The sequence below is a fragment of the Ranitomeya variabilis genome, chromosome 2 (assembly GCF_051348905.1).
Source record: "Ranitomeya variabilis isolate aRanVar5 chromosome 2, aRanVar5.hap1, whole genome shotgun sequence".
Classification (NCBI taxonomy): Eukaryota; Metazoa; Chordata; class Amphibia; order Anura; family Dendrobatidae; genus Ranitomeya; species Ranitomeya variabilis.
In genome coordinates this window covers 604,170,532-604,187,627 of record NC_135233.1, presented here as the reverse complement: position 1 = coordinate 604,187,627, position 17,096 = coordinate 604,170,532, and the positions used below count along the sequence as shown (strand labels likewise).

Genomic DNA, 17,096 nt, shown 5'->3' with positions numbered 1-17,096 from the left:
AATGCATTGGGAAATGTCCGGAAAAAAACGCACCAAAAACACGGTAAAAATGCGCAAAAAACGCATGCAGATTTTTTGCAGATTTCTTGCAGAAAATTTCAGGTTTTTCTCAGGAATTTTCTGCAATAAATCCTGAACATGTGCACATAGCCTTAGAGGGAAAGCTTTTGACAATTTAATTGTTTCCGAGGGGTCATTATCCATCTCTCCTAGACTCCTGAAATGCAAAGTAATAATACAGCAGTAAAACTTGGGACTGTAATAGTGTAATCCAATATTCTCACAATTAACTGGACAGGAGGACTAGGCAAGAGGTTACATTTACCGAAGATTTTAAAAGGATATGCCGAATTTCCTTTCTAAGGATGGTAGGTAATAAAACAGAATATGCAAATTTGGGGCATATATAGTTTTTTATGATTTGGTCCATTAATTTCATGTAAAATTCGGCTGAAAAAAAGGCTCAAAACAAAAAGCCTGTGAGTCCTGCTGACTCCGCCCATGCATAGTGTGCGGGCGGAGACAAGAAGGACAGCATTTCATCACATTTTACCTAAAAACCTGAACAAAACCAAGGAAAACCATATATTTCCGAGTTCAGGGACTCTCACTCTATTAGATACCGCTCAAACATAAGAGATCTGACAGAGTCACTGTTCTTTTTCCAACACATTTGAATCAATGAGAGAGAAGGTTCTTGATTTTTTTTAAATACAGGTTGGTAGATACAAAACTTACAGTTCATATAAAAATTATTCGCCACCTAGACTCAATACCAATTGGTTTTCCCTGTCCTAAAATAGTCCTCATAATTATATAATTTAAAAAAAATTAATAGACAGATTGCTTTTATTAAAAAAAAAAAAAGACAGTAAAATATCTATTAGTGAAGAAATGCTGTTCTCAGGACTTGGAAGTAAAAACTCCGGACAGCAGGTATGCACCAAATGGGATATACTGCCAAATGTTTAATTGCAATCATGTCGTGAAAACTTTGATAAACTACAGACGGGTGACATAAACTTTTGCCAAAACACTTACATCACACGCGTAATGAACTTCATCGACTGCGTATTTCTGTCTAAAGTGCTCTGGAGGATGGATCCTAGGTAGAAAAGAAAAAAAAAATAAATGAAAAATGTACAATAAACTTACTATTAAATTTTCTTATATTTTTTTCCCTATTTAACCCAAAATTAAAAACTCTGCTGGTGCATAATGTAATTTACATGTGATTGATCGTCACTTCGCAGACATTTTACTAATAAGCTGAGCTACAACCGTATCTACTGTCCCATTAAAAACAATCCTCCTCCGCTGGTGGTATGTGTGCACGCTCCTTACATGAACTCATGTTTGTTTGCAAGAAATAATTTATCATAATTGCTCACTTTGGAAAAATACAAATTACGCTGTAGATTTCCCACCAGCTGTGTCACCACATTATGCACCATGCAACGCAGCGGCTTTACAGACAGGTTCCTAATTATGTGATTGGGAAGGAGAACATTTCCTTTCTACTCTTGTGGCAGAAGGGGAAAGACATTACATATGGTAAACAATTCGCTCGCAAGGTATTAAGACAGCGGAAATGAAGACTCGGGATTTCTTAGAATCAACAGGACAACTAATATAACCAGCATTAAGACTCAAATCTAATATTCCCATTCTCCGCCTCACCCAAATAATAAGGCACTTATGCATCTGCACGCTCATACATCTGTCTAGCACTATGGTCAGCCCCAGCCTGCTTACAGCTGCCCCGTCAAACCGTCTTAAGTGTCAAAGCTTTAGGTAAAGTGCTGAGATTTCCACCATTCAGCGCACGCATCATATGACTGTACACAACCAGAAGAAAATGAAGTACCCAATCTAGAGAGATGGGAAGGAAAAAAATAAAATTCCCCCCCCCCATCCTCTGGCTACTTTTCTATGCTGCCGAAACCTTGAAAACTTCTCTCAATTTCCAGTATGATGATCACAAGTAAAACAACAAAAGACCCTCTAACTTTATATTGCCCGCACAACCATCTTTACTCTTCCATGCTTCCATACTTAATTTAGCCACTAATCAACTACCCCTAAACTATGCCCTGTAGCCACGTTTAAGCCCCGTGCACCTACATGATTCACAGGGACCCTCCTTAGGGTCACGCTAAATATTTATTTTAAGCTACATTATAACTTGAGGATAGTTTAAGCATCTTAAGTGGAATCATGGCTTATACTCCACTCACATCCAAAGCTGCATTAAAATTTCTGTTGGTTACCAAATCTAAGCAGTCTGGTTACAAACCCAGCCAATGTACAGCGCGCTTGATGATCTCAAGTCACATTATGCTCTAGTCACATCCAGAGGTGCCCTGAATTTTACATACATAAAGAAAAATAATTCCACAAAGTTAATATAAGATAAAGCCAAATTGTCTACTTTTAGATTGATCAAAAGCATTCATTATCCAGATCCACAGTGGGAGGCGCCGAGATGTGCACAGACTGAAGAAAAACAATGCTTCCATTCTTAGGTATTCTTGGGTATTTGCAGATCTTGCAAGCAATATAAATTGTTGTTTTGTGGATTGGGAATAAAGCAGAAGTTATCAAGCAAGATGTCGCTGCATTTCTGTTCCTGACATTTAGGTTTATCCTGGAAGGAATTATGTAAAAGTGTAAATATTGTCTGAAAGCCGCACATGAAGATGACCCAGGGGAACAGAATGCATTTACAGTGTGGCATCTGCTGGGGAAAAAAAGTATCAAAAAGAGAAGAAAGAGGCACAGTAAAAAATACAGAAAGGGACAAGGTGACTGAGCAGCCAATTAGAGCCAAGTCAATTAGCGCCAATCAAGCACTGGATTCCCAGAATGATCACAGTTTTATCAAGAAAACAGATGGACAGTTCCGGACATCTACCCTCTTGCTTAGATTTTGTGGCAGCAAGAAGAGAAAACAGCAGGAAATGTACACAAGTTATTGAGGAATAATATATTCCGGCCGTCAAGTGACTTTGTGAAGCAGGACGGAATAACAAGAAACTAATGGAAGAAATTCACAACCCAAAAGGAAGGACAAAATATGACCTAAGAAACTGAGCCAAGTCTAAAATATTTTATCATCTAACAACTCTATATGAATATATACTACTATATTCTTGTACATAGGGGCAGTATTATAGCAATTCTATTCTTGTTCATAGGGGCAGTATTATAACTACTATAATACTGCCTGCCGCTATCTACAAGAATATAACTACTATAATACTGCACTTATGTACAAGAATATAACTACTGTAATACTGCCCCTATGTACAAGAATATAACTACTATAATACTGCCCCTATGTACAAGAATATAACTACTATAATACTGCACTTATGTACAAGAATATAACTACTATAAAGCTGCTACTATATAAAAGAATATAACTTCTATAATACTGCTCCTATGTACAAGAATATAACTACTACAATACTGCCTTTATGTACAAGAATATAACTACTACTAGATGGTGGCCCGATTCTAACCCATCGGGTATTCTAGAATATGCATGTCCACGTAGTATATTGCCCAGTGACGTAGTATATTGCCCAGTGACGTAGTATATTGCCCAGTGACGTGGTATATTGCCCAGTGACGTGGTATATTGCCCAGTGACGTGGTATATTGCCCAGTGACGTGGTATATTGCCCAGTGACGTACTATATTGCCCAGCCACGTAGTATATTGACCAGTGACGTAGTATATTGCACAGCCACGTAGTATATTGCCCAGTTACGAAGTATATTGCCCAGCCACGTAGTATATTGCCCAGTTACGTAGTATATTGCCCAGTGACGTAGTATACTGTTGTGAACTCTGTTTTTGGGCTCCCTCTTGTGGTCACAAGTGGTACTGTGTGAGTGCTATCTTTGGGCTCCCTCTGGTGGCTCTTTTTGTCATTCTGCAGGTCTGTGGCTGGGATCAGCTGTCTCCTTATCTGCTGGTTGGTTTCCTATTTAGCTCACCTGGACTTTCAGTTGTTGCCTGCTGTCGATGTATTCAGTGCTATTTTGATCTCTCCTGACTACCTTCGTTATCAGTCTCTCCAAGAGAAGCTAAGTTTCTGTTTGTTCATTTTTTGATCATCAGTGTTCAATATGTTTCTTGGTTTATTATCTGTCCTTGTCCAGCTTGCTAATATGTGATTTCCTTGCTTGCTGGTAGCTCTAGAGGGCTGAGTTTCTCCCCTCACACCGTTAGTTGGTGTGGGGGTTCTTGAATTCTCAGCGTGGATATTTTGTATAGGGTTTTCTACTGACCGCACAGTTTCCTATCTGTCTTCTGCTATCTAGTACTAGCGGGCCTCATTTGCTGAATCTGTTTTCATTTCTTCGTTTGTATTTTCCCCTTACCTCACCATTATTATTTGTTGGGGGCTTTCTATATCTTTGGGGTTATTTCTCTGAGGCAAGTGAGGTCTTACTTTCTATCTCTAGGGGTAGCTAGTTTCTCAGGCTGCGTCGCGACGTCTAGGAATTCAGGCACGTTCACCGGCTACCTTTAGTGTGTTTGGTTAGAATCAGGATTGCGGTCAGTCCAGTTACCACCTCCCTAGAGCTCGTTCTATGTTCAGTTACTTAGCTCGTCAGTTCTGTGATCCTCAGCCACTAAGGATCATAACAGTATACAGCACAGAGCCATGTAGTATATTGCCCAGTTACGTAGTATACAGCAGAGCCACGTAGTATATTGCCCAGTTACGTAGTATATTGCCCAGTGACGTAGTATATTGCCCAGCCACGTAGTATATTGCCCAGTGACGTAGTATATTGCCCAGTGACGTAGTATACAGCACAGAGCCACGTAGTATATTGCACAGTGACGTAGTATACAGCACAGAGCCACATAGTAAGTTGCCCAGCCACGTAGCATATTGCCCAGCCACGTATGTCACAGGTTAAAAAATAAAAAATAAACATATACTCACCTTCCGAGGGGCCCCTTGTAGTTCTGTCGCCTGTGTTCGGTTCAGGCGGCAGCTTCCGGTCCAAGGATGTGATGACGTCGAGGTCACATGACCGTGACGTCACGGCATGTCCTTCTCGCGCAGGCGCACAGGGCCTGCGATGACGTCGCGGTCACATGACTGTGACATCATGGCAGGTCCTTCTCGCGCAGGCGCGCAGGGCCTGTGATGAATTCGCGGTCACATGACCGTGACGTCATGGCAGGTCCTTGTCGCACACCAACCTTAGCACCGAAACCTGCCGCTTGCATGGACCGGTCACCGGAGCATCGGAAAGGCGGCGGATGGTGAGTATATAATGATTTGTTATTATTTTTAACATTAGATGTTTTTTACTATTGAGGCTGCACAGGCAGCCTCAATAGTAAAAACTTGGTCACACAGGGTTAATAGCGGCGGTAACGGAGTGAGTTACCCACAGCATAACGCGGTCCGTTACCGCTGGCATTAACCCTGTGTGAACCGTGACTGCGAGGAGTATTGAGCGGGCGCAGGGCACTGACTGCAGGGGAGTAGGGAGGGACTAATCGGACTGTGCCCGTCTCTGATTGGTCGCGGCAGCCATGACAGGCAGCTGGCGAGACCAATCAGTGAATGAATATCCGTGACGGAAGTTGCCGACAGAAAGTCGAAAGTACCCCTTAGACAATTATATATATAGATAATACTGTTCCTATGTACAAGAATATAACTACTATAATACTGCTCCTATGTACAAGAATATAACTACTGCAATACTGCCCTTATGTACAAGAATATAACTACTATAAAACTGTTACTATGTACAAGAATATAACTACTATAATACTGCTCCCTATGTACAAGAATATAACTACTATAATACTGCCTCCTATGTACAAGAATATAACTACTACAAGATGGTGGCCCGATTCTAATGCATCGGGTATTCTAGAATATGTATGCGTAGTGTATAGCACAGCCCACGTAGTATATAGCACAGCCACGCAGTACATTGTGCAGCCCACGCAGTACATTGCGCAGCCCACGCAGTACATTGCGCAGCCCACGCAGTACATTGCGCAGCCCACGCAGTACATTGCGCAGCCCACGCAGTACATTGCGCAGCCAACGCAGTACATTGCGCAGCCAACGCAGTACATTGCGCAGCCAACGCAGTACATTATTATTATTATTTATTTATATAGCATTATTAATTCCATGGTGCTGTACATGAGAAAGGGGTTACAAACAGAGTTAAAGATATCATTTACAGTAAACACGTTTACAGTGACAGACTGGTACAGAGGGGAGAGAGGACGCTGTCCTTGCGGACTTACATTCTATGGGATAGTGGGGAAGAGACAGAAGGTCAGAGGTGCTGCAGCTCTGGCGGTGGTGAGGCGGCTGCTCTGGCAATGGAGAGACATTGCGCAGCCCACGTTGTACATTGCGCAGCCCACGTTGTACATTGCGCAGCCCACGTTGTACATTGCGCAGCCCACGTTGTACATTGCGCAGCCCACGTTGTACATTGCGCAGCCCACGTTGTACATTGCGCAGCCCACGTTGTACATTGCGCAGCCCACGTTGTACATTGCGCAGCCCACGTTGTACATTGCGCAGCCCACGTTGTACATTGCGCAGCCCACGTTGTACATTGCGCAGCCCACGTTGTACATTGCGCAGCCCACGTTGTACATTGCGCAGCCCACGTTGTACATTGCGCAGCCCACGTTGTACATTGCGCAGCCCACGTTGTACATTGCGCAGCCCACGTTGTACATTGCGCAGCCCACGTTGTACATTGCGCAGCCCACGTTGTACATTGCGCAGCCCACGTTGTACATTGCGCAGCCCACGTTGTACATTGCGCAGCCCACGTTGTACATTGCGCAGCCCACGTTGTACATTGCGCAGCCCACGTTGTACATTGCGCAGCCCACGTTGTACATTGCGCAGCCCACGTTGTACATTGCGCAGCCCACGTTGTACATTGCGCAGCCCACGTTGTACATTGCGCAGCCCACGTTGTACATTGCGCAGCCCACGTTGTACATTGCGCAGCCCACGTTGTACATTGCGCAGCCCACGTTGTATATTGCGCAGCCCACGTTGTATATTGCGCAGCCACGTAGTATATAGCACAGCCCATGTGGTATATTGCCCAGCCCATGTTGTATATTGCCCAGCCCATGTTGTATATTGCCCAGCCCACGTAGTATATAGCAATGTGGGCATCATATCCCTGTTAAAAAAAAGAAATAAAATAAAAAATAGTTATATACTCACCTTCCGGAACCCCCGGATCCAAGCGAAGTGTTTACCGACGCTGCTCGTGCGCTCTGATCTCAAGAGTGCATTGCGGTCTCGCGAGATGATGACGTAGCGGTCTCGCGAGACAGCCACGTCATCATCTCGCGAGATCGCAGCATGGATCGGTTACCGGAGCGTCGAGAGCGGGAAAGGCCTGTTGTCGATCCAGGGACCAACGGACGGTGAGTATATAACGATTTATTTTTTTTTATTTTTAACATTAGATCGTTTTACTATTCATGCCGCATAGGCAGCATGAATAGAAAAAAGTAGGTCACACAGGGTTAATAGCAGCGGTAACGGAGTGCATTACACCGCGGCATAACGCGGTCCATTACCGCTGCCATTAACCCTGAATGACGGCAGACTGGAGGGGAGTACGGAGCGGGCACTGACTGCGGGGAGGAAGCAGCGGCCATTTTTCCGCCGGACTGTGCCCGTCGCTGATTTGTCGTGGCTCTTTTGCCACGACCAATCAGCGACTTGGGTTCCATGACAGACAGAGGCCGCGACCAATGAATATCCGTGACAGAAAGAAAGACGGAAGTGACCCTTAGACAATTATATAGTAGATGATACTGCTCCTATGTACAAGAATATAACTACTATGATACTGCTCCTATATACAAGAATATAACTAATATAATACTGCTCCTATGTACAAGAATATAACTACTATAATACTGCCCCTATGTACAAGAATATAACTACTATAATACTGCTCCTATATACAAGAATATAACTACTATAATATTGCCCCTATGTACAAGAATATAACTACTATAACACTGCCCCCTATGTACAAGAATATACCTACTGTAATACTGCCCCTATGTACAAGAATATAACTACTATAACACTGCCCCCTATGTACAAGAATATAACTACTATGATACTGCTCCCTATGTACAAGAATATAACTACTATAATACTGCTCCTATGCACATGAATATAACTACTATGATACTGCTCCTATGTACAAGAATATAACTACAGTAATACTGCCCCTATGTACAAGAATATAACTACTATAATACTGCCCCTATGTACAAGAATATAACTACTATAATACTGCTCCTATTTGCAAGAATATAACTCCTATAATACTGCCTCCTATGTACAAGAATATAACTACTATAATACTGCTCCTATATACAAGAATATAACTACTATAATACTGCTCCTATGTACAAGAATATAACTACTGTAATACTGCCCCTATGTACAAGAATATAACTACTATAATACTGCCTCCTATGTACAAGAATATAACTACTATAATACTGCTCCTATATACAAGAATATAACTACTATAATACTGCTCCTATGTACAAGAATATAACTACTATTAATACTGTCCTGATGTACAAGAATATACACTAATATAATACTGTCCTGATGTACAAGAATATACAGTAACTACAATAATACTGCTCCTATATACAAGAATATAACTACTATAAAACTGCTCCTATGTACAAGAATATAATTATCATACTGCTCCTATGTACAAGAATATAACTACTATAATACTGCTCCTATGTACAAGAATATAACTACTATAATACTGCTCCTATGTACAAGAATATAACTACTATAATACTGTCCTGATGTACAAGAATATACAGTAACTAATATAATACTGCTCCTATATACAAGAATATAACTACTATAATACTGCTCCCTATGTACAAGAATATAACTACTATAATACTGCCCCTATGTACAAGAATATAACTAATATAATACTGCTCCTATGTACAAGAATATACAGTAACTACAATAATACTGCTCCTATATACAAGAATATAACTACTATAATACTGCCCCTATATACAAGAATACAACTAATACTGCTCCTATGTACAAGAATATAACTACTATAATACTGCTCCCTATGTACAAGAATATAACTACTATGATACTGCTCCCTATGTACAAGAATATAACTACTATAATACTGCTCCTATGCACAAGAATATAACTACTATGATACTGCTCCTATGTACAAGAATATAACTACAGTAATACTGCCCCTATGTACAAGAATATAACTACTATAATACTGCCCCTATGTACAAGAATATAACTACTATAATACTGCTCCTATTTGCAAGAATATAACTACTATAATACTGCCTCCTATGTACAAGAATATAACTACTATAATACTGCTCCTATATACAAGAATATAACTACTATAAAACTGCTCCTATGTACAAGAATATAATTATCATACTGCTCCTATGTACAAGAATATAACTACTATAATACTGCTCCTATGTACAAGAATATAACTACTATAATACTGCTCCTATGTACAAGAATATAACTACTATAATACTGTCCTGATGTACAATAATATACAGTAACTAATATAATACTGCTCCTATATACAAGAATATAACTACTATAATACTGCCCCTATGTACAAGAATATAACTAATATAATACTGCTCTTATGTATAAGAATATAACTACTATAATACTGCTCCCTATGTACAAGAATATAACTACTATAATACTGCCCCTATGTACAAGAATATAACTAATATAATACTGCTCCTATGTACAAGAATATACAGTAACTACAATAATACTGCTCCCATATACAAGAATATAACTACTATAATACTGCCCCTATGTACAAGAATACAACTAATACTGCTCCTATGTACAAGAATATAACTACTATAATACTGCTCCCTATGTACAAAAATAAAACTACTATTATACTGCTCCTATGTACAAGAATATAACTACTATAATACTGCTCCTATGTACAAGAATATAACTACTATGATACTGCTCCTATGTACAAGAATATAACTACTGTAATACTGCCCCTATGTACAATAATATAACCACTATAATACTGCCCCATGTACAAGAATATAACTACTATAATACTGCTCCTATGTACAAGAATATAACTACTATGATACTGCTCCTATGTACAAGAATATAACTACTGTAATACTGCCCCTATGTACAAGAATATAACTACTATAATATTGCTCCTATGTACAAGAATATAACTACTATGATACTGCTCCTATGTACAAGAATATAACTACTGTAATACTGCCCCTATGTACAAGAATATAACTACTATAATACTGCCCCTATGTACAAGAATATAACTACTATAATATTGCTCCTATGTACAAGAATATAACTACTATAATACTGCTCCCTATGTACGAGAATATAACTACTATAATACTGCCCCTATGTACAAGAATATAACTAATATAATACTGTCCTGATGTACAAGAATATACAGTAACTACAATAATACTGCTCCTATATACAAGAATATAACTACTATAATACTGCCCCTATGTACAAGAATATAACTTATATAATACTGCTCCTATGTACAAGAATATAACTACTATAATACTGCTCCTATGTACAAGAATATAACTACTATGATACTGCTCCTATGTACAAGAATATAACTACTGTAATACTGCCCCTATGTACAATAATGTAACTACTATAATACTGCCCCTATGTACAAGAATATAACTACTCTAATACTGCTCCTATGTACAATATAACTACTATGATACTGCTCCTATGTACAAGAATATAACTACTGTAATACTGCCCCTATGTACAAGAATATAACTACTATAATACTGACCCCTATGTACAAGAATATAACTACTATAATACTGCCTCCTATGTACAAGAATATAACTACTATGATACTGCTCCCTATGTACAAGAATATAACTACTATAATACTGCTCCTATGTACAAGAATATAACTACTATGATACTGCTCCTATGTACAAGAATATAACTACTGTAATACTGCCCCTATGTACAAGAATATAACTACTATAATACTGCTCCTATGTACAAGAATATAACTACTATGACACTGCTCCTATGTACAAGAACATAAATACTAAAATACTGTCCCTATATACAAGAATATAACTACTATAATACTGCCCTTATGTACAAGAATATAAATACTATAATACTGGTCCTATGAACAAGAATAGATCTAGAGTATACCATAGAATGCAGCTCAGGATCAGTACAGGGTAAGTAATGTAATGTATGTACACAGTGACTTCACCAACAGAATAGTGAGTGCAGCTCTGGAGTATAATACAGGATGTAATTGACGTAATTCAGGACCAGTAATGTAATGTATGTACACAGTGACTGCACCAGCAGAATAGTGAGTGCAGCTCTGGAGTATAATACAGGATGTAACTCAGGATCAGTAATGTATGTACACAGTGACTGCACCAGCAGAATAGTGAGTGAGTGCAGCTCTGGGGTATAATACAGGAGGTAACTCAGGATCAGTACAGGATAAGTAATAGAATGCATTTATAAACTTGATGAAGAATGGTGATTATTTTTGGAGCCATTAAAACTCTGATAATATCAGTGGTGAATAATTTCTAATCAACATTTCCGTCTGCGCCACCTTTCTCCACAGATTACACGCAGGGACAGTCTTGGGTTACTCTGGTTACAGCGAGCACCGGCACCTCATCCGCGCAATGACAGAAACTTAACACATTTTTAACATGAAGAAAATTAGAGGCTTGTAAACGTGGGTTGACAGCTCCACTTATCAAATGAAACACTCACCCTCATTTTTCCATTAGTGAATTACATGTAAATACCTATTAATGAGATGACTCGCATGTCTTCACGTTAAAGCGCAGGATGCATTTCCAATCACGCACTTAAAGATAATGATATTAAGAGCTGCTGAACCGACATGACGGAGCATCTGTTGCACAATATGTTGCACTTTCTGAATATCTCTAATCAATGTATTGAGTCATTCTGACATTTAAAATTAATGAGAAGTAAATGGCAGCGCTATTTTAATTAGACAAATAGTGGAAAACTCGACCAAGATAGTGGTTAATTTAATTCTTGGGACTTAGCCCCTTCTGTCCTCACCTGCCGGACCCAGTCTGAGAAATGAATCATTGATTAGTGGCAGTAACCAAGAGCGGAGCGAGAGGAATCGGGTGGCACACAATGCTAATGAAAGTGGAATATGACAGTTTTTATAATCCTATGTATGTACAGAGGGCACAGAAAAGTCAGGAGTCTTGTGTGGTCACCCCTCCATTGTAAAGGGGTCCCGTTCTACAGTCTCCTTAGAATAGTCAGATTGGTGAGGGTCAGACACCTTGGCAACCCCACCGAAAAGATGTTTGCACAGAGAGGGGACACAGAGGGGAGAGAGGGCAGAGAGGTGAGAGAGAGAGGGGAAAGAGAGAGAGAGAGGGGGAGAGGAAGGGAGGAGAGAGCGATAAGAGAGAGACGATGGGGGAGAGAGAGACGATGGGGGAGAGAGAGACGATGGGGGAGAGAGAGACGATGGGGGAGAGAGAGACGATGGGGGAGAGAGAGACGATGGGGGGAGAGAGACGATGGGGGGAGAGAGACGATGGGGGGAGAGAGACGATGGGGGAGAGAGACGATGGGGGAGAGAGATGATGGGGGGAGAGATGATGGGGGGAGAGATGATGGGGGAGGGATGATGGGGGAGGGATGATAGGGGAGAGAGGAGCGAGAGAAAGGCGAGAGGTGAGAGAGGCGAGCGAGAGCGGGGCGAGAAAGAGGCGAGAGAGAGGCTAGAGAGAGAGGGGCGAGAGAGAGGCAAGAGAGAGGGGCGAGAGAGAGTGAAAAAAAAAAACCTGAACCCGACACAAAAAAAGCTTGTGGAAAAATTGAAAGATATCGAGGAAAAGTTCAAAGATTTCCACAATCCTCTGGATACCCCAATCACACTGACAGAAATAACAGAAAGGATCACACGGATAAAAGGTAGAAAAAGCCAGTGGTCCAGATGGGATCCTCCCAGAAATGCTGATATACAGCCCTCCAGATATCCAAGCTGCGATAACAGAACTATTTAATATCATACTACAGGCTAGCTGCTTCCCCAAAAACTGGAACAAAGGCCTCATAACCCCTATACACGAAAACGGGGACAAGAATGACCCAGCAAACTACCGGGAGATATGTGTCAGCAGCAACCTGGGTAAACTTTTCGACCGCATCCTGAACAAGAGGATCCTCACCTTCCTCACCGAGCACAACATCCTCAGCAAGAGCCAAGAAGGGTTCATGCCAAACCACGAAACCACGGACCACATCTACACTCTGCACAGCCTCATCAAGAGCCACGTCCACAATACAAAGAACGGCAAGATATACGCTTGTTTTGTGGACTTCAATAAGGCCTTCGACTCAGTGTGGTATCCAGGACTACTCCTAAAATTTCGGGGGAGCGAATAGGAGGCAAAACATATGACGTCATCCGAAGCTCCTACACTGAGAACAGTTGCAGTGTGAAGGTCAACGGAAGGAGGACGGCCTATTTCCAACAGAGCCGAGGAGTGAGACAGGGCTGCAGCCTCAGTCCAACACTCTTTAACATCTACATCAATGAGCTGGGGGTGGCCCTAGAGTCCTCCTCAGCACCAGGACTCGCCCTCCATGACACCCAGGTGAAAATAATGCTGTATGCGGATGACCTCGTGCTGTTATCACCAACTGAGAAAGGCATCCAAGATCATCTGAAAATCCTAGAGACCTTCAGCAGTACATGGGCACTGCCAATCAGCCAGAAGAAAACTAATATTATGGTGTTCCAGAAAAGAAAGCAGAAACCTACTGGCCATCCTACCTTTATGATAGACAACCGTCCACTTAAAGAAACCAACAGGTACACCTACCTGGGCCTAGAACTCAGCCAGTCAGGGAGCTTCAAGCAAGCCGTAGAGTTACTAAAAGACAAGGCATCCAAAGCCTTCTATGCCATCAGAAGACGTCTGTACCATCTCAAGGCACCAGTAACCGTCTGGCTAAAAATCTTTGACTCCATCATTGCCCCAATCCTTCTGTACGGCAGTGAGGTCTGGGGCCCAGCCTCATACCCAAACTGGTCAAAGTGGGATGCTGGCCGACTGAAATATTTCACCTAGAGTTCTGCAAGCATCTTCTCCAAGTCCATCGGAGCACATCAAACAGCGCCAGCCGAGCAGAGCTGGGCAGATTCCCACTACACGTCGCAATAAAGAAGAAGGCACTGTCATTCAAGGCTCATCTACAAAGTAGCAGTCCCAGGTCCTACCATCACAAAGCCTTCCTACACTAGGAAGCCCCAGGAAGCCTCCCAACAAAAAGTACCCAAAGCCAGTCTGACCAAGCCATCAACCTCCATGGCCTGACAAAAGGTGAAATCCAGAAGATGGTATACAAAGTCAAAGAGGAATATCTCAGCATCTGGAGGAAAGACATAAACAAATCCCAGAAACTAACGATATACCAGAAGCTGCAGAGGGAGTACAAACTGGCCCCATATCTAGAGAAACTAGAAAAAAAACCAAAACAACAGATCCTGAGCCGATACAGACTGAGCGCCCACAGCCTACTCATCGAATACGGGCGGCACCGACAGAACTACAGGCAACGAGTGAGCAGACTCTGCCAGCAGTGCCCCCAGGAGGCCGTGGAGGATGTGGCCCACTTCCTGCTGAGGTGCCCCAAATACTCCGCAGTGAGGGACACTCACCTCAAGAGACTGATCTCCTCCCAGACTTCACCTCCATGGAGGAGGAAGAGAAACTACCGATAATACTGGGGGAAGAGGAAAGTGCAGCAGCCATAGCAGCGGAATATGTCATTGCCTGCCACAGACTAAGAGGAGCTTGATATGTCATGGACTCCTGTACCCCACCCTGGCCATGTCCCTATCCCCCGACTAAAGAGCCTGATATGCCATGGACTCCTATACCCCACCATAGACATGTCCCCTATCCTCTAAAAGGAGCCTGATATATCCTGGACCTCTATATGCCTCCCTACCCCACCCGCTATCCCCCTATTTTTACAATATGCTTTGGCAATGCTAACATGTACTTAGTCCTGCCAATAACGCTCATTTAAACTGAATTGAATTGAGAGAAGAGAGAAGAGAGAAAGAGAGAAGAGAGAGAAAGAGAGAGAAAGAGAGAAGACAGAAGAGAGAGGAGAGGAGAGGAGAGAGAAGAGAGAAGAGAGAGAAAGAGAGAAGACAGAAGAGAGAGGAGAGGAGAGGAGAGAGAAGAGAGAGGATAAAGCTCATTTAAACTGAATTGAATTGAGAGAAGAGAGAAGAGAGAAAGAGAGAGAGAGAAGAGAGAGAAAGAGAGAAGACAGAAGAGAGAGGAGAGGAGAGGAGAGAGAAGAGAGAAGAGAGAAAAGAGTGAGAAGAGAGAGGAGAGAAAGGAGAAGAGTGAGAGGAGAAAAGAGAAGAGAGGAGAAAAGAGAAGAGAGGAGAAAAGAGAAGAGAGGAGAAAAGAGAAGAGAATAGAGTAGAGAGAAAATAGAGAAGAGAGAAGAGAAGAGAGAGGAGAGAGAGAGGAGAGAGAAAGAGATAGAAAGAAAAAAGAAAGAAAGAAAAAAGAAAGAAAGTAAGAAAGGCAAGAAAGAAAAAGAAAGAAAGAAAGGCAAGAAAGAAAGAAAGAAAGAAAGAAAGAAAGAAAGAAAGAAAGAAAGAAAGAAAGAAAGAAAGAAAGAAAGAAAGAAAGAAAGAAAGAAAGAAAGAAAGAAAAGAAAGAAAGAAAGGCAAGAAAGAAAGAAAGAAAGAAAGAAAGGCAAGAAAGAAAGAAAGAAAGAAAGAAAGAAAGGCAAGAAAGAAAGGCAAGAAAGAAAGAAAGAAAGAAAGAAAGAAAGGCAAGAAAGAAAGAAAGAAAGAAAGAAAGAAAGAAAGAAAGAAAGAAAGAAAGAAAGAAAGGCCACTGAGGCTTATTTTACACTCTAACTTCCTGCTGTTGAGGAAATCCAAAAGCACATTAGTCGCAATGGTCAGACGTCAACCCAACCTTTTACACTGAAGAATCTAATGAGTGTGTGCAATTTATTGTGAAGGGAAGAGGAGCATGGTCAGCTGAGATATCACCTATTGTGATTGGTGGATCTTGGTGTATAGAGGTGTTATCAGTCATTGTAATCCTGCCTCTGATGATAATAAGTCTGCTGAAAACGCTTTCTAGTAGGACAAGAAGATTGAGTCAAAAAAAGCCTTTTAAAGGAACAAATTGCAGATAATGAGCAGCTGCTGCACAATTTATCAGGTCTTGCTTCTATTTCGCATCCGTGTCCAGAGGAGTGGAATCACAAAAAAGAACCACAGTAATGACACAGTCAGTGCCGATGCAGGCGACTGTGCTGTCACGGTGGGGGTTATATACTCCCCCCATTGGCTATAAAGCCAGACGGTAATGCTATTGACAGCTGCTATCTCTGTTCTGCCCCAGCACCTGACTGCTCATAAAATACAGCCTTATTAGTAGTGGTTAATATTTCTTACTTCCCCATCCACACAGCGTAGCTCTCTGGGAGTTTCGGCACAAAAATCATAGATCGTCCTGTATTAACATCAATGGCTCCATAGCATCCCGACTCTGTCACTCCGAATGCCCAGTGAAAGAAGGATTCCTGAATGTTAAATTAGGAAAAGCAAACAATGATATCACCAAGGCACATTTAATACTTAGAAGGATACATATATACCTTGCAGTGTATATATTGCATAAGAGTTTGACTCTGATCACACTACAGTTAATGGATCCTTAAGGCTTTAATATTGTAGACTGCAAGAGCAATACGACTGGGTTCTGACGAAAATAGCAGAACCCACATGAACCCTTCAAAGTCAAGGATTAGATGATAAGCTGTGCAAAGGAATATTTAATTATACGATATGGCGCCACCTAGTGTTCAAAGTGTATACCCTTGTGCACGTCCCTTTACAGAACTGAGTGCTGGTGGT

At 41.4% G+C, this 17,096-nt stretch overlaps 1 protein-coding gene across 2 annotated transcripts in view; it reads right to left on the bottom strand.

Annotated features, from left to right (window-relative positions):
• The window catches only part of PEPD (peptidase D), a 225,868-nt gene that overhangs the window by 200,805 nt on the left and 7,967 nt on the right, over positions 1–17,096 (bottom strand). For both annotated transcript variants that reach the window (XM_077288630.1, XM_077288631.1), the window contains exons 3-4: positions 16,635–16,762; positions 1,042–1,105 (exon numbers count right to left, since the gene is read on the bottom strand). In XM_077288630.1, coding sequence (XP_077144745.1) covers positions 1,042–1,105; positions 16,635–16,762 — 192 coding nt within the window. The remainder of the gene's footprint in view (positions 1–1,041; positions 1,106–16,634; positions 16,763–17,096) is intronic.